Raw genomic sequence first — 19,481 nt, 5'->3', positions numbered from 1 at the left:
CGGGTCTCCAGGATCGCGCCCTGGGCCAAAGGCAGGTGCCAAACCGCTGCGCCACCCAGGGATCTCTCCATCACTTTTTTAATGTTTAAAGGATGGTTGCAGGAAACTCAAAGAAAATATTTAAAATCAATTCTATTGACAAAGATTTGCTAATTGATTTATTTTTAAAAGCTCTTCAAATACACTGACATACTTCTTCAATGACAGCTAGATTATGTAGAAAGGACTGTTATTTGTTGGAGATGTCATTTGTACCTGATTCTCTTCATTGAAATAAATGACATAGATGTGCCTCTGTCTTTAAAGGTGTAAAGCAAACTACAAGAATGAACTGTTATATTTAACCTTCCTCCTAAAATAAAAACTGGCTAGAAATTAAAATTATAGCTATAACTGCTAGGTTGCCTGGTTCTCCCCAGAAGTCTAACAATAAAACTTTAACCTGAACTAGTTTGAGTGGCTACCTATTCCCTGCAACAATCCCTAATTGGTTATGTGCAATAAAACATAAGCAATATAAATAGGACAAGATTTCACGGAAAACTTCCCTACTTAGCTACACAGTGATTGTTCTTTAATTAAAAGCCCTTGATTACTTTTTTATTCCTACAGGAAGAGTCTGCAAGAATAAAAAGAAACACTTTCTTCTTCACCTCAGGATAGCCTCAACTCAAATCTTCCCAAAGTGTTTCAAACATACTGGCTCATAAATTCATACTTTATCAGGAAGCCTGATTGCTATAGGAAATTGGCCTTCTGCTTTGGGTAAGTCAAAAGGAGAAAGACAGAAAGTCACATTGTGGGCCAGGAAGGCACAAGAGGTTCAGTGTCCTGCTAAGAAATGAAATAGATTTATTTAGTAAAAACAAAAAGCAACCCCTTATTTTGAAAATCAATTTCTTTAACTTTACATAGAATTAGTCAAATCATGCCATTTTCCTAAATTAAATAAATTTGACTAGGTTATTATTAAGCCCCTTTCCAGTTTATAGCAAACTAAGCAAATGCTCACAATGCAATGAAAACTCAATAATTGGCTCAAAATTCACAAAACTATGTCTGAAATCATCGTCTGAATCCCTATAAATAAAAAGCATAAAATTTAATCTTCTTCTCAACAGGAATAATCATTTTATATATCCCAAATAGCCCATCCCAAAGCAAAAAATAACCAATTGTACAATGTTCACATGGTACAAATATACACAATTCTAAAATTAATTTCCGGAAGCATTGAAAGTTCTAAATTGTGGATGTGATCACTAGCTTAACCAGAAAACATTCCAAAGTTGGTTTTCTTTTGAGAGGATAATAGCCTCAAGAGCAAAGAAAAGTAATTCATAATATGTTAAATTCTTAAAAACTAGATGAAAGCAATGCTAGTATGCAATGGGCAAGTTTCCTATACACGTTCATATAAATAGACTATTCTATCTATCTATCTATCTATCTATCTATCTATCTATCTATCATTTGCTAATATTAAAACTACTTGATAACATAATGAATTTTGTTTCTCACTGAGGTAAACCTCTTGGATTTAACTTGAAGTCATATCCATCAAAGCCTTTCTGGGGCAAAGAATGAGCCTGTATACCTAAGACAATTCCAAGAAAGCTGGTTTCTAATCTTAATCAAACATTGCCCTTCCCCCCTCAACCCGAAACCACAGGGTAAGTTCATTCCAATACAAGAACCATTACAAAAATCATTTTAGAAGACCCTTGACAACAGTAAAATTGGCCTCATTATCTTGGTGTACTCACACATTTTGTGCACAGGCCCAGGACATAAGGAGTCAAAACCACCTCTGATACTTCCTGACAGATTGGAGATGAACTGGATTCCACAGGGGTGCACACGCCAAGGACATCTAGAAGCCAAATGACAAAAAATTAACATCTCCAGTTTCTATCTGTGCAGATACAGGAGCAGCTCTGAGATTTTTAAACTCTGAATATACCACCAAGAGAATAAAGTCCATTTTTTTTTTTGTTATGCTCTGTTTCAAGGTTTTATCAAAATAGCATCATACTCTGAAATCAGATCTTCTATGTCAAAAACTTATTCCTTGGGCAGCCCGGGTGGCCCAGCAGTTTAGTGCCACCTTTAGCCCAGGGTGTGGTCCTGGAGACCTGGGATGGAGTCCCACATCAGGCTCCCTGCATGGAGTCTGTTTCTCCCTCAGCCTATGTCTCTGCCTCTGTGTGTGTGTGTGTCTCTCTCATGAATAAATAAATAAAATCTTTAAAAAAAAAAATTTACTCCTCTGTAATTTATGTTAGCCTGAGTTTTCATTTCAAAAGGGATAGAATTTCACATAGGATGTTGGCTTTTCATGAAGATTTATTCAAACATTTCTTGAATGTTATAATTAAATTTTTAACTTTTCATAGAAAGAACATTTTAAAATGTCTAAAAGAGTGGTTAAGAAGTAAGCTTTGAGGAACTGGTATCAATTGGAATCAAGTTTCTTACAGATTAAAATGGGATACTAGCACCTACTTCATGATAGAGATGCTAGGATTAAACTTAAGCATAGTATCTGACATATGATGTTTAAAAGAAATATGAGATTTATTCTTTTAATTAATACACACACACTTAAGAACCACCCTTTTTACTCCCTTTGCAGGTAGTTACCTCTTTTTAACTAATGAAGGCAATTATTGTAGAATATTGTCCCATACTCAAAAGGAGAAAAGCAGAAAGATTTAATGGAAAAACAAAGAACTTTCAATGAGCTTAGGGACTACTTCAAAGCTCAAAATCAACATTAAAAATCAGTAGCAGAGTCCTCAAAAATAAAATCCAAACAACTATAAAGCATTTTGTAACATCTATTAAAAGCAGGAGACCAAGTGTTAAGAGCTGCACTATGTCCTATCAGTTCTCTCTATCTCATGCAGTGTCACTAGATGGTAGAACAGTCTCCTTAGGTTCTGTATTGTCTTTCATTTCTCCAAAATCAGAATCAAAGAAAATGTTTAAAAGTGAGTGACTTAAAAAAATAAAAAAATAAAAAAAATAAAAGTGAGTGACTTATTTGAATGTAATCCCAGAAAGCATTATCAAGAGATAAGGGAAGTAAAACCAGAAGGAGAACAAATACAATGATTTATAATCAAATCAGTGCCATTAAAAGCCACTGGATGCTTAACCTAGCAAAACCTTCTAAAAAGCCCTATGAAAGTGACTTTGGGATCATGTCCCCAAAGGAAGAAGAGGGGAAACATTAATCCACAGGCTCCCATTCCAGAGAGGCCAAAGGGCATTCTGAATATTGCCACCTATACTGTAATTCCAGGTTGCTCCTGTATGATTGCCAAACAGGTTCCCACAGGTGGTCTCATATCATGTGTGAGTGAGGCATTATTAATTTGTATCTACATGAAATAAACCAGAGCCTGAATGCAACTGATGGCAACAGCCACAGTTGAAATAAGTATTGAGAATTTGAAATAATGCGCTAGAGTTGAGCATACAAAAATCAGTGTAATATATCACATGAATAGGATAAAGAGGGGAAAAAAGAGGTTCTGGTTCAAGAGGATGACATAGGAAGACTCTGAGCTGACCCTTTCACAGAACACACCAAATTACAATTATTAATATAACAATTCCTTCTAAATAAGAACTGATGGCTGACTGAAGAGCTACTAAACAACCAAATATTGAGAGAACAAGAGAACAGCAAGGGACTCAGACATTGTAACAAAGAGAACCCCCAGCCCTAGGTTGCCAACAGCAGTGGGGAAGGATAGTTCTAAGGCTAGAGGAACAGATCTCTTTATCTTTGGGCACAGAAAAAAAAAAAAATCCATGGCTTAAAAGACCAATTAGTATTTAAAAGAGACAACACTACAACTCCACCAAATGGCAGAGGAGCTGCAAGAAAGCTCTTCAGATCAGAGGGACTGGAAAACAAGTTTATGTTCCCACCTTAATTTAAAAGCCTTGACTGAGGAACACATGGGTGGCTCAGCAGTGGAGCATCTGCCTTCGGCTCAAGGTGTGGTCCCAGGATTGAGTCCCACAGTGGGCTCCCTGTGAGGAACCTGTTTCTCCCTCTGTCTATGTCTCTGCTTCTCTCTCTGTGTCTCTCAGGAATAAATAAATAAAATCTTTTAAAAAATAAATAAAAACCTTGACTGGACTTTTAGAAAAGCCAAACAGGGTCTGGACACTGTGGGAGGTATTCCAGTCTTCTCTGTAGTTCATCACTTCAGACAAGCACACCCCAGCTGCCCTGTATGCTCAGACATAGAAAACAAGTACAGTTGCATAGAGGTTTTTTTTAGGGGGGGGGGGAGTGGGGGGAGGGGGTGGTAAAATTTGTCTTATTTTATTTTTCTCTTTGGTTTAATTCCTTTCTCATTCTTTTTTTTTTTCTTGCTTCTTCATTTTGTCTTCTTTTTATTTTTAAAAGTTTTTCTCTTTATTATTTTATTTTTTTATTATTAGTATTTTTCATTATTATTTCTTTTAAAAGCCATGGTTTAAAAGAGTAACTAGCATCTATAGCCACAGCTCCAGCCATCCAGCAAAAGTCACCAAGTACACAGTCTACATAGGGGACTCTATACACAAGACCCATCCTTCAACTCTAGAAGTAGCCACTTTGCCTAATTCATAGAAACAGACACAGAGAGTCAAACAAAATGGAGAGACAAAGTAATATGCTCCAAATGAAAGAACAAGAGAAAAGCTCAGAAAAAGAACTAAATGAAACAAAGTTAAGCAATATGCCTGATAAAGAATTTAAAATAAGGATTGTAAGGATACTCACTGGACTGAAGAAAAGAATGGAAGAACTCAGTGAGACTTTCAATAAAGAGATAAAAAAAAATTTTAAAGAACCAGAGTTGAAGAATATAAATTTTTTGAAATAAAAAACACACTAGAGAGAATAAACAGTAGAAGAGAGGATGCAGAAGAACATATCAATGATCTGGAAGACTAGTTAATGGAAAGTACACAAGCTGAACAGCAAGGAGAAAAGAATTTTAAAAAATTAGGATTGAATAAGAGATCTTTTGGACATCAGGTGAATAAACATTCCTATTATAGGGGTCTCAGAAGAAGAGAGATAGAATTGTGTATAAAACTTATTAGAAGAAATAATAACCAAAAACTTCTTAACCTGGGAAGGGAACAGAGTAACATGATATATTCAATGTGATGAAAGGAAAAAACCTCCAACCAAGAATACTCTACCCAATAAGGTTATCATTCAGATTTAAAGGAGAGCTAAAGTTTCCCACAAACATAAGATAAAAGAATTTATCACCACTAAACCAGACTTACAAGAAATGTTAAAGAGACTTCTCTAAGTGGAAAAGAAATGGTTATAATTATACATAAGAAAAATATGAAAAAGATATAAAATATGCAAACATATACATAAAATGTGGAGAAGGGAGTATAAAAAGAAGAAAAGGAGAAAAGAAAAAAGTATTATATTTATATTTATGTTTTTATTTCTTATTTCTTGTTTCTTATTTGGTTTTCTTTAGAATGTGTTTGAACTTAAAGGACTATCAAATTAATATGAACTTCTATTTATTTATTATGATGTTATATATGAATCTTGTGGTAACCACAAACTCATAATCTATGATGGGTACATAAAAAATAAAGAGAAAGAAATCTGAACAAAACAATATAAACACTCACTGATCACAAAGGAAAAGAACAAGAGAGGAAAGAAATAGAGGATCTATAAAAACAATCAGAAGACAAATTTTTAGAAATGTTTATTTGTTTGTTTGTTTGTTTGTTTGTTTAACCAAGAGAGAGAGCACAAGTCGGGGATGGCAAGCAGAGAGAGAGGGAGAAACAGGCTTCCTGCTTAGCTGAGAGCCTAATGTGCGGCTCAATCCACAAATCTGGGATCATGACCTGAGCAAAAGACAGATGCTTATCTGACTGAGCCACCCAGGTGCTCCTAGAAAACAAAATTTCAAAATGGCAATAAGTATATAGTCATCCATAATAACATTAAATGTAAATGGCCTAAATGCTCCAATCAAAAGACACAGAATGAAAGAATGGAGAGAAAAAAAAACAAGACACAATGTATATCCTGACTCACCTCAAACTTGAAAACCCACTGCAAATCATCCTCAATGGTATAAAATGGAGAGATTTCTTTCTAATGTCAGGAACAAAACATGGATGTCCATTCTTACCACTTTAATCCAACACAGTACTAGAAGTCTAACCACAGCATTAGACAAGAAAAAGATATAAGGGACACCATATTAGTAAAGAAGTTAAACTCTCACAATTTGCAGATGGTATGATACTACACACAGCAAATCCTAAAGACTTCATCAAAAACTACTAGAAGTAATTTAAAAATTCAGTAAAGTGGCAGGATATAAATTTAATACCCAGAAATCAATAGTGTTTCTATATACTGACAAAAAAAGTTGCAGAGAGAGACATTTAGGAAATAATCCATTTACAATTGCATCAAAAACAATAACATAGCTAGGAATAAACTTAACCTAGGAAGTGAAAGACCTATACTCTGAAACTCTAAAACATTAGTGAAAAAAATTAAATATGACACAAATAAGTGGAAAGATACTCCACGTTCATTCATTGGAAGAATTAATATTGTCAAAATGTCCATATTACCCAAAGCAATCCACAGATCAGTACAATCCCTATCAAAATACCAATGGCATTTTTCATAAAACTAGAACAATAGAAAATTGTATTCCACTACAAAAGACTCCAAATAGCAAAAAAAAAAAAAAAAAAAAAAAAAATCCTGAGAAAGAATAACGCTGTAGGTATCATAATCCCGGATACCAAGATATACTACAAAGCTGTAGTAATCAAAACAGTATGGTACTGGGATCCCTGGGGCTCAACGGTTTGGCCCTTGCCTTTGGCCCAGGGTGTGATCCTGGAGTCCCAGGATCAAGTCACACATTGGGCTCCCTGCACGGAGCCTGCTTCTCCCTCTGCCTGTGTCTCTGCCTCTCTCTCTCTGTGTCTCTCATGAATAAATAAATAAAATCTTTTTTTAAAAACAGTATTGTACTGACACAAAACTGACACATAGATCAATATGATAAGAAATATGGTATATATTGGTATACACACATACACACACACATGCTCACACACAGAGGAATATTAGCCATAGAAAAGGATGAGATTGTTCCATTTGAGACAATATGGATGGATCTAGAGGCTATTATACTATGCTATCGGTCAGACTGAGAAAGACAAACACCACATAATTCCACTCATAAATGGAATATAAAAAAAGAATAAACAAAAAGCAGAGCCAGAACCATAATGAGAGAGAGCAAACTAATGTTTGTCAGAGCGAAGGGGGTTAGGGCATCGGGCAAAATGTGTGAAGAGAAATGGGAGATAGAGGTCTCCAGTTATGGAATAAGTAAGTCACAGGAGTAAAAAGCAGAGCATAAGGAATACAGTCAATATTATAATAGCGATTTAATGGATTTTTTAGTAGCTATGCTTGTGTTGAACATAACAAAATGCATAAACTTGTCAACTCACTAAGCTGTACACCTAAAACTAATGTGACATTGTCAACTATACTCAAATTTTAAAAAATTTTGAAGGACTATATAGCAGGAAAAACAAATCATCTCAACTGATGCAAGAAATGGTTTTATGAAATCTAATACCCTTCCATGATAGATACATTCAACAAACTGAGAAGAAAATTTCATGGTAAATAGAGATGATAAAGGGCATTTATAAGCAACCCATGGCCAAAATTATACTCAGTAATGAAAGGCCTAAAATTTTCCCCTTAAGGTCAACAAAATGAAGATGCGGTTTTAACCCTTTGTATTCAACACTGTACTGGATACTCTAGCCATAGTAATTAGGCATGAAAAAAAAAATCTGTCCATATTTGAAAAAAAATGAAAAAAATTATTTTTATTCACAGATAAAACTTGGCTGTAGGTTGTAAAAATCTTCTGTGCCCATGCCTGCAACCAGCCTTTGAAAGGCTAAATGGTGTACAGTTAACATTTAAACTTGTAGTAACATTGCCTTGGATGAGAGGAAAAGGATACTAAAATATATCTTTGATTTCTCTCTGCTTCTTACGATGCTGAAACTTCCATCTCATTGTACACTTAAAAATAAAAATAAGGCTACACTCAATACAAAGGCCAACTCTAACTTTTTCAAGAATGCAAAATGAGAACTAACTTCCTCAATTCCCAGAAGCCAAGATTGTGTAGAGACCAGTGAACCTTTGTCAATCTTCCCACAAGACATCAAGCGCCCTTGATCCTTGGATGCCTGCTGGAAGAGTCTCTAGGGCTCCCTTTGGGTGACTGTTTTTATCTACCAAAAAGCTTATTACAAGAGAGAAATCCATTTAGCCTCTCTCTATGGTGGCAAGGAGAGGAGGAAAATTTATATGAGTGTGAGTGTGTGTGTGTGTGTGTGTGTGTGTATGTAAGTAATGTATAACTTGTGTAGGCATGAATAATATATACTTATTTCCTATATTATCCAGGAAATTTATAACTTTCTCAGCAACCTTGAATGAGGTATTATTATTTTTGCTTTATAAAATAGAAAACTGGGGATTCAAAATAACTTGCTAAATGCAGAGTACACAGAGGACTATACAAGTATTTGGATTCACACTATGTGCCGTATATCCTGTATTCTTTCCATTCTACCACACTCTACCAGTGTGGCCATCACTTTAAAAAAAAGAAAAGAAAGATAAATAAAGAAAAAGCAGGTATAGCAGGTTTAAGATTAAGAAACAGTTAACAGCTTTTTAAAATTTGGATCCATGAAATAAATTATATGACATTTCTTAATAAACTCCTTTAATCTGCTAGTCAAAACATGTAATATCAACCCATTTTCCACTATGTTTGAACGACAATTTATTCATGTTAAACAGGAGGTATGTTTTATCCCCTGCTCCTTTCCCAGATATAAGAGATGATCACATATATGTGCTATTTAGATACTCTTCTCAACAGAGATACAAAGGCAATTAAACTGAGCTTATTAATTTTACAGTTTTGTTTGCAGCCTCAAAAGCAACAAGGCTACATGTGTAACCCCCTTTTTATGGAATCTTACTGAGATCGATACAGTAAATCTCCCACACACTAAGACTAATTTATTGAGCTATAAACCATGGTGCAATCACTTTTGTGCTGTTGTTCATTCACACACAAGAATAAAGTTATAGATACCACTTAGATAAAAATACTGACACCAAGGAATATTTTGTGTTTATTTTAGATTAAGACCTACTGAACATTGACGTATACACATACATATACACACTTTATCAGTAATGTTCTCATTTTATTTGATGATGATTCTGTTTAACAATAATAAACAGTCTGAAAGAAACCAGTCTGAGAATATAGGGTATCAGCTGTTAAGAACAAATCTATGTTTTACACTTAAAGCCAAACCATAAAAAAAACACATTGTATATTTGACTGCAGCAAGTGAATACAAGGCTAAAATGGGTAACATGCATTTAAAATTCCTTACTATAGGTACAGCATGTGCACCTGTAGAAACATTACTGAGTAACTATCCTGTATTACAGGTACACTGTGTACTAGAACTCTGAAAAATAATAAGGAAAAAAAGTATGATCTTTTAATAGACTTTGTAGCTAAAAGGGAAAACAAACTCACCTAATTGAAATAGATGACTGTAACTGCATTTGCAGACATATTTGACACCTCATATCCACATAAATTCATTCATTTAGACTTCATCATTAACTGAACCCACAGCTAGGTATGGGGAGAAACAGGTGAATAGGAGAGATATCTGCCTACATGTCTAATGTGTCTTAATGCATAAATCTTTAAGGGCATATATGTATACCAAAAAGCCAGAGATGAACAAGCATAAAGAGTGATGAAGGAGGTGCTAAGGATGTAGTAGTGACCCACTAACCCTCAGTATACAGTGATATCTACTAAACTAATAATAATAATTCCTATATTTTCATGTAGTTTCAATGAGGCACACTATTAATCACACCTTTCATCTCTACTCATAATTCCAGATCTTTGATCTCAGAGCACTATACTGCTGCCATCCAAATTTGTTTTAGCAACCCAGTGTGGAAAGACAGCAACTAGCACCTAACTTTGGCTGATCAGCTACTTCTGGCCTCCCTGACAACATCTTTGCACACATAAAACCATGCTTCCTACTCCTATTTAGTATCTTGATATCTCTTATTGCTCAGGGACCCTGTGAATAATACAAAGGGAGTTTACATTTGCCAGCCATCCTTGCAGTAGAGGGGGCCATGTAACTGAGTTATGTGGCCAGTGATTATGAATGGAAGTGCTGTATGAATGCCACTTTAATCTCTGACCCCCAGAGCAGGCTGCACAAGGCACCATCCTCTCTTTCTCTATCTACTGCCCATGGGACAGCAAGATGCACTTGTACCTACATGTTGAAGATTATAGCATTATTACAACAGGGGAAGCCCCTGAATCCTTAAATGACCACATGGTACAAAACCTTCTGTACGTTTCTCATCATGGACTAGAAAGAAAGAATTCCTAAATGCTTAATAACCAATATGGTATCCCCACTTTTTGAAAGTTCACATTATACCACTTTGCTTTTATAAAATACCTACATCTAAGTACCTGTTTTCACTAATCAAAAGGAATCCAAAGGAGATTTTTCACTTTTATGAAAAAAGGTGAAAATCCAAAATAGTGTTAAGTGTTTGTTTTGCAGCAGTTATAGAGTCAGTGTGTACAAGAGTGGCCCCATCAAGCTCTTTCCCTAGAAACCAATCTTAGCATCTTAGCATCAAGCCACTATAGCTTTGAACCGTGTTTGTGAGCATCTGTGCTTTGTCTCAATTTATTTTGTGCACCTATTAGCAAGATGTGTTGTAAGGTTATTACAAAAGGCTGAGAGATTATTTTTGGGGTCTAGGAATGCTCAAATATTTTTCATATAAACTAATGGTAATTATTTCTTTACTTCATACCATTTTGGCTCAAGAAAGTCTTCATAGGGACACTCTAATTTCACGTAGCAGGGAATCCTGCATTATGTTATGCTTGTCTGAAGAATTGAGAGAATAGAACTCCAATAAAAAAATATGCAAAAACAAAAACAAAAAAAATCTTGCCGTTCTGGGCATGTAAAGAGAGTAGGGACTGAAAATAGAAATAAGACATAACTGATTGGTCAAAGGAAACATAATTTGAAAGCTAGCACTCTTTCTTTTAAGCACAACTGTTCTTTTCTAAATCCACATTATTGCTTATGTAATTCTATACCACCCCCACCACCATGATATCACTATCAACCATACCTCCAGCCCCTGTCCTAGCTCCTGGACTGCTCTCCACTGTTTTTGTTAATTTATGTCCTTCCAGACGCAATTCTCAAATTGTCTGCACAAGAAATCTTATCCAGGTAACATCTCTATCCTTTGATCACTGCTTCTCTGAATCCCCTGGCATCTACACATACTTCATTAGAGTGAGACAATTATTTGTCAAGTGTTTGATTTCCCTGTGAGTACTTCAAAGGCAGGAATCACCATTTTTGGCATCGCTAACACAGTCCAGAACTGTGCCGAGAGTATATACTTATATATATTTGTTAAATCCTTTTTTAATAACTGACATCACAAACTTTTTTCAAACTTTTATTTTTGTTTTTCCAATACAATTTCAAGCTGCTTTGAAGTCAGATTTGCATTATGTACTCTTTTCCCTCATAAGCCTACTTCTGTGTCATGCAGTAAGCAGATAACCAAATATACTATTAAGCAATCATTTCACTCTATATGTTTTTCCAAATGCTTAAAGTATAGTTAGAAAATTAAAGGCTATTTGAGAAAAAAAGAAAACTTTATATATTCTATAGTTATTTTTTACTTTCCCTCTAATTCTAATTAGAGGAAGCCTCTAATTCTTGGGCCATGGGTAGAAGGGAAATGTCAGAAATCTTCAGGAATAGGTACTGAAAGAGTATTTCTAAAAATGTTCCATTATTCAACATAGAAAATTAAAATAAACAACAGGCATCCTTCCCATTTCTAATGGGTGTGTAGTTAACCTTCTACCAGAAAGCTATCACTCTAGAAAAAATATATTTCCCATTACTTCTAATACTAGTCATTTCTCCTTATATTACCCCTTATTTGCCTACCACATAGGCATTACCATTCATTGCTAAGATTATCCTATTATGAGAAAAAAATGTACCTCAACCTACTTTAGTGTATGCTTCTTAAGATCATCTATTTAATTTATTATTCTTTGCTGCCTTATCTTCCTTCTGGTTTTAATTTGGATTCCTATATAGATATGTCCATAGAAAAAGGCTACTCATGGATAGATTGGTATTCCAATATATATGATGGTATCTTGCTCATTTATCCTAACAAATTGACATTCCAGGATATTTGTTAATAATTATGAAATTTATTAAATGTACTTTTGCACAAAGACTGCGCCACTGGCTGCATGATGACTATGTGGATCATGGTTAACTGGACAAGATAATACCACCCAATAAAGAGCATCATGTTGGCCATCCAAAGTTTCTCTTGGGATGTCTACCATATTGTGTACTTTACATCTATTAAGCACCTGATAATCTACTCATTTCAGGTCTTATCTGCTGAAGTAGTAGTTTAACTATATAATATTTATGATTCCCCTTGAACCTGAGAATCCATGGCTCTAAGGTATAAGTACCTCCAAAAAAGAGTATAGTTTATTCCTGTGTATCTCTATTGTGGACTGAATGTTTGCATCTCCCTAAAATTCATATGTTGAAAATCTAATCCCAAATGTTATGGTGTGAGGAGGTAGGGCCTCTGGGAAGTGATTAGGTCATGAGGATGGAATCCCTATGTATGGGATTAGTGCATTATAAAGGAACCCCAGAGAACTCTCTTCCCTCTTCCACCATGTGAAGACACAAGATGATGGCCATCTATAAATCAGATATTGGGCCCTTATACGACACCAAATCTGCCAGCACATTGATCTTAGGCTTCTCAAACCCCAGACCTGTAAGAAATAAATTTCTGTTGCATATAAGCCACCCAGTCTATAGTCTTTTTGTTATAGCTACCCAAATAGACTAAGACAATCCCTACTGTCCAACATAGTTCGAGACAAAGTAGGTAACCAAAATGAATATGTTGGACTGTTTATTGATTTACTGTAGGCTTCAAATTTATTGTTTCCCCTTTATCTTAATTAGTTATGCAGAGTTATGGAGACTAGAAGTGGTAGAAAGGGAGAAATATGCTCAATAGAAGAACTATGATGTGTCAGGCATTGAAGCGAGTACTACATCCTAACAACCATGGAAGTAGGTGTTATTTTATTTCCATTTTACAAATGAAGAATTTATAGTTCAGAGCAATTATTTGTTCAGTATGACAATGGCAGGATTATATAATTGGTAGGATTTGAATTCAAGATTTTCTGCTTATCCTACTGTCACCTTCTACCAGCCTCCACATAGTTTAACACCAGCCCATTACAGAATTCCTGTACAAAATAAACACAGTTAAATATTTACAAGATTAATGACTCCACTGTTGTTCTCTGAACTAACAGGAACTATAACAAGCAGTGACTACGTGGGACTTTGTCGCTTCTCTTACTCCTTCCCACCCACCCTCCATATTTCTGCTAAAATTTTGAGTCAATTGTTTAGAAGGCCTACTTCAGAAGTTTTGTGTTATAACTGTACCTATCTTACCTATTTATTTATTTTTTTTTTTTTTTTTTTTTTATTTTTTTATTTTTTTTTTTTTTATCTTACCTATTTAAAAGAGTCAAATTGTACTCCTTTGTTTTCTCTGGGTTAGAAAAAGATAAAGTGGGAAAAAAGAAAATTTTTTTTTTAAATAATCAAATATAATTTTACTGGAAGAGGCCAATAAGGCTAAAGAACACCAGGGAGAAAAGATCCTAGTAGTTATGAGGTTGAAAAGAGGAATCTGGATCTTTCAGGAGATGTCATTTGAGTTAGAAGATATGCATTGTGTAATATATGCCCTCTCTTTTGATTTTTCCAAATTCTACTCTATTCATTAAAGTTTATGTATAAGTGGAGTTTTATTCTGAAGATACTCAAAAAGGACAAGATAACTAATAACAACATTAAATCAAGAGGCATTCAAATTTTAGTAAAAGAAATTCAACACTTAAAAAATCCTAGTATATGGTTGTCAAGTAAATATTGAAGTTTATTTAAAATTAGTAGCCTCTCTGAGATATTGACATGACCCAGGTAGGCCCTGACAAAAATTTTCTAAACTGTGAGAAATTGCCTTAAAAGTGTAGCTGACAGCTTCATCAACACACTCATCTGAATCTAGAATTTTGGTACTAATTATAATTTAAAGCAGCATGTATCGGAAAAGGTTAGATTTGTGAGCTTCATTTTGTATTTCAATACTGAATACAAATCAACAAATTCACTATTTACATGAAACAAATAAAAATATATTTTAATGCTATTATTTTTGACATTGCCTATCTTTCATATATATTTGATTTAAGATTATAACTTTCTTTTTTTTTAAGATTTTATTTATTTATTCATGAGAGACACAGAGAGAGAGAGAGAGAGAGAGAGAGAGGCAGAAACACAGGTAGAGGCAAAAGCAGGCTTCCTGTGGCAACCCCGATGCGGGATTTGATCCTAGGACTAGGATCACACCCTGAACCAAAGGCAGATGCACAATCACTGAGCCGCCCAAGTGCCCCACTGACTTGGTAGTTTATTATTTATTTATTTTTTAATAATAAATTTATTTTTTATTGCTGTTCAATTTGCCAACATACAGAATAACACCCAGTGCTCATCTCGTCAAGTGCCCCCCTCAGTGCCCGTCACCCATTCACTCCCACCCCCCACCCTCCCCTCCTTCCACCACCCCTAGTTCATTTCCCAGAGTTAGGAGTCTTCATGTTCTGTCTCCCTTTCTGATATTTCCTACCCATTTCTTCTCCCTTCCCTTATATTCCCTTTCACTATTATTATATTCCCCAAATAAATGAGACCATATAATGTTTGTCCTTCTCCGATTGACTTATTTCACTCAGCATAATACCCTCCAGTTCCATCCACGTTGAAGCAAATGGTGGGTATTTGTCATTTCTAATGGCTGAGTAATATTCCATTGTATACATAAACCACATCTTTTTTATCCATTCATCTTTCAAAAAAAAAGAATTATAACTTTTTTTGCTAAAATATCTTTGTTTTCTTAGATAATAGAGATCTTTACTCATTCCAAAAAAAGTAGTTATTGAATCTAGTATAACATGATAAGCACTAAATCCTGTATATTCAGGATGATCAAAGCAAATATTTGATGAGTTTCAACCTCAGGAGAATACATAGTTTATCAGGGGAAGTCAGATACTTTTTAAGTTACACAAACAATTTCATAATTTCAACATGTGATGCTGTTGGTTATTTCAACATCCTTACTTAGCAATAAGTTAATAATCCTACATTGATGTCCTAATTTTTTTTCTGGCCCATGAAGTATAGAAATTTGAAAACCACTGGAATCAGGGTATAAAAACAGGTCAAGAAACTGGAGTAAAAGGGCAGTGTTCATCATAAGGGAATGGAGGAAATAGCATTTACAAAGCAAGAATGTTATAATCAGAGTAGATATATTTGTGGTTTAAGATCTGCATAGCAGAGCAGTTTGGCAGTGATAATCCTTTTAGTATGAAACTAAGTAAATAAGCTGCTGAAGCACATGAAGATGACTAGATTTGCTGTGGACTTAGGCGCCAAAGGTGTCACATGTATTATCATTACAACAGATAGATGAGACATACTACAATTATCATTCTACAGGTGAAGGAAATAAGGCACAAAGAGATTAAGAAAATTGCCCAAGGTCACATAGCTAGAAGTGATTCAACCCCATCTCTATTCCCCAATCAGTCCTTCAATTTCCATGCTCTATAGCCTCCAATGAAAAAGGTCATTAGAATAATGGAAACCAAAGCACAGTAAGGCTAGGGAAATAGATGGGTCATCAGCATCCTACTGGATGGCTGGAAGAAGACTGTGAACCAACTTACAAGATCCCCAATTAAATATCAGTTAATATACAGGTGGCTTTTGGAGTGTGTCAGACACTAGTAACCAATACAGCCTGAATATAAATCAGAGCACCCTAGGAAACAATGGTATATTTTCCTAGGATCCAGTGAGGTTAATTTTTTTCTTTTTGCTACCCAGAAGTAATTAAATTCAGCAGCCTAGCACCCCCAGGAAATATTATTCAAAATGCCGTTTCATGGGAATTTGCTCTACAATAGTAATCCCACATTTGTAAAAATTAGACTCATTATTTATTTCACCTCTATTATCAAATAGAAAAGCCTCTCATTTTCCACCTCTATCAACAAGCTGGTAGGGCTCTATTACTTTTGGATATTTTTAAACCTAGCACTATCACTTTGGTCACTCTATCATGGGACATGGTATCTAGAATCAACTGAGATGTAGAGTAATGAACACATAAATCACTTTGTAATCATCAAATTGAATAAATATTTGTGATTTTTTGATGTCCAAAAGCCAATCAAGGTATCACTTTTAAATGTGTATCTATTAATTATTAATTAAACACTGTAATCTTTATTAATAAATTTTACTAAAAATGATATATGCCTCTTCTCATTAACCCTCATGAAGCTACAACCAAACTTCTTCTGTTCACCATCACCACCTTCTACTTTTACCACATTTCTTACATGAGTTCAACATAGAAAGCAAGTTTAAAATTCTCCTCAACAAAAGGCATCATTGGAATAATGTTTTTTTATCAATATTATTTAGATTTTGTTTTAGTGCTGAGAATACTGAGGAAATTTACTTTTGTTAATTAATTTCTGCCTAATATGCAAAACAACTTAACTTCATAATTATAATTTAACAATTTTCCTCACCAATTTCATCTATTTATCCTCTCATAGTCATACACATTTTTAATTACATACATAGGTATTTTTAAATTTTTCATGAAATATAATACTTATATAATAGAAGTTTATAAATGGCTGAATTTTTATAAAGCAAAGCCCAACCTTCTAGATCAAGAAACAAAACATAAATATCACCATTTGAAAAACTCCTTTTGAAATAATACATCTAGACAATGATCATCAATGACTGCTAACCTTACTGAAAGAGAGACAAGCAGATTCTACATTCTTTCTAACAGGAGTAAACAACCCATCTGTATTCTCCCCACACACACACCTCCCCAGCCCATGGAGCCTAAACCAAATCAAATCTCTAATTTTTTTTATAAATATATTTTTTACTGGTGTTCAATCTGCCAACATATAGAATAACACCCAGTGCTCATCCCGTCAAGTGCCCACCTCAGTGCCCGTCACCCAGTCACCACCTCCCCCTCCCCCCGCCCACCTCCCCTTCCACCACCCCTAGTTCGTTTCCCAGAGTTAGGAGTCTGTCATGTTCTATCTCCCTTTCTGATACTTCCCACTCATTTTTTCTCCTTTCCCCTTTATCCTCTTTCACTATTTTTTCATATTCTCTAATTTTAACTTCCAGTTTACAGGAAATACAGGAGACAGAGGAACATTTAACAACAAGAGGGAGAAGCAATTAACAAATACCAAGACTAGAAAACTCTATAGGGCAAATAAACTAGTACTAGTTTCTTCAAACAACAACAAAAGAAAAAGAAAGAGAATGAGAGCTTAAAGATGAAAAGAATTTAAACTGTAGAATAACGATGTACTTTTTCATCCAAAACAGGATATTTTAGAGAGGTAAAAGGGATATCATTGAAATGGAACTTTGGAGAATCTAGAATGTACAGTCACACCACTCAAGAGGCATAGCAGTCAAATAAAAGGTTAGCCATTTTGTGGTTCCTGATTTGAATAAATAAACTGTTAAACAATTGAGAATATCAGGGAAATTTGAATACTGATTGGATAACTGATTATCTTAAGAAATTAAATTTCTTAATGTGATAATGGTATTGTATGTTTTTTAATAATTTGTGTCTTATAAGTACATAAAAATATTTCTACATTTGAAGAGATATGATGTATAAGATTTGTTCAAAAATGATCCATGTTGTAGTTAGCCATAATGGGGTAATAAAGATGAAATAAGATGGTTCATAAATTTATAACTTATCTATTTTTTAAATCTATATTACATATATAACATTATATACTACTTTAGCATATTAATTTTACTTGCTATATTATATTTCACTGTATGACTACAACATACATACTTATCCATTCTAGGTGATTGGACAATTGAATCCTTTCCAGTTTTTGGCTATTGCAACATATTATGGGGACATGTTCATATATTCCTATTAGATGTGTACCTTTGAATGGAATTAGTATGTCAAAGGGTATGCATATCTTCAATTTTAGTTGATGATGCCAGTTTTTCAAACTGATTGTTCAATTCATATCCTCACTAGCTGAGTATCTTAGCCTGTTTGGGCTGCTATATGAAAATAATACAGACTGTATAGCTTATAAACAACAGAAACTTAATTCTCATACTTCTGGAGGCTTGGAGTCTGAAATCAGGGTGCCAGCACAATTGGGTGAGGGCCCTCTTCATGGTTCATAACAAATACCTTCTCTTTGTATCCTCTCAGAGAGACAGAATAATGCCATTGATAAACAGTGATCCTTAATTTTGATGTTTTAGTTTGAGTTCCTCCAAAATAGCAGCAGCTAGGATCTCTCTGAGACTTCTTTTATAAGGCACTAATCCCATTTATAAGAACTCCACCCTCATAATCTCATCACTTCCCCAAACCCCCACCTCCTAATACTATCAACATTGGGAGTTAGGATTTCAATATGTGAATTTTAAGGGGGCACAAACTTCAGACCATAGCACTTGCATAGAGGAATTTTTATTGCTTGACATTTGGTATTGTCCTTATTCTAAATTTTACCCATTCTGATGGGTGTGTATTGGCATCATATGTGCTTTAATTTGGATTCAGAGTTGAGTGTCTCTTCCCTATGTTAATGGCTTGTATACAAAACAAGCCTACTTTTCTAAAATATTATTTCTCTCTTTTTATTTATAGGTTTTCTTTTTTAGATGTTAAGGATATAAGATTTATTTGATTACATTTTTGAGAGTTTCTACTCCTATTACTCTTTATTAACACCATTGGTAAGCAGTTTTTCTTAATTTTATTTTTTTAAGGTTTTATTTATTTATTCATGAGAGGCACAGAGAGAGAGAGAGACAGGCAGAGACACAGGCAGAGGGAGAAGCAGGCTCCATGCAGGGAGCCTGATGTGGGACTCAATCCCAGGACTCCAGGATCACACCCTGGGCCAAAGGCAGGCACTAAACTGCTGAGCCAACCAGGGATCCCAGTTTTTCTTAATTTTAATGTTTAGTTTTAA

At 34.6% G+C, this 19,481-nt stretch overlaps 1 protein-coding gene across 1 annotated transcript in view; it reads right to left on the bottom strand.

The window, feature by feature from the left end:
* The window catches only part of LOC112658411 (uncharacterized), a 499,297-nt gene that overhangs the window by 196,322 nt on the left and 283,494 nt on the right, over positions 1-19,481 (bottom strand). Inside the window, exon 5 of the mRNA XM_049092289.1 lies at positions 1,767-1,873. Coding sequence (XP_048948246.1) covers positions 1,767-1,873 — 107 coding nt within the window. The remainder of the gene's footprint in view (positions 1-1,766; positions 1,874-19,481) is intronic.

Source organism: Canis lupus, chromosome 12 (genome assembly GCF_003254725.2).
Source record: "Canis lupus dingo isolate Sandy chromosome 12, ASM325472v2, whole genome shotgun sequence".
Taxonomy (NCBI): domain Eukaryota; kingdom Metazoa; phylum Chordata; class Mammalia; order Carnivora; family Canidae; genus Canis; species Canis lupus.
This window is presented reverse-complemented; position numbering and strand designations above follow the sequence as displayed.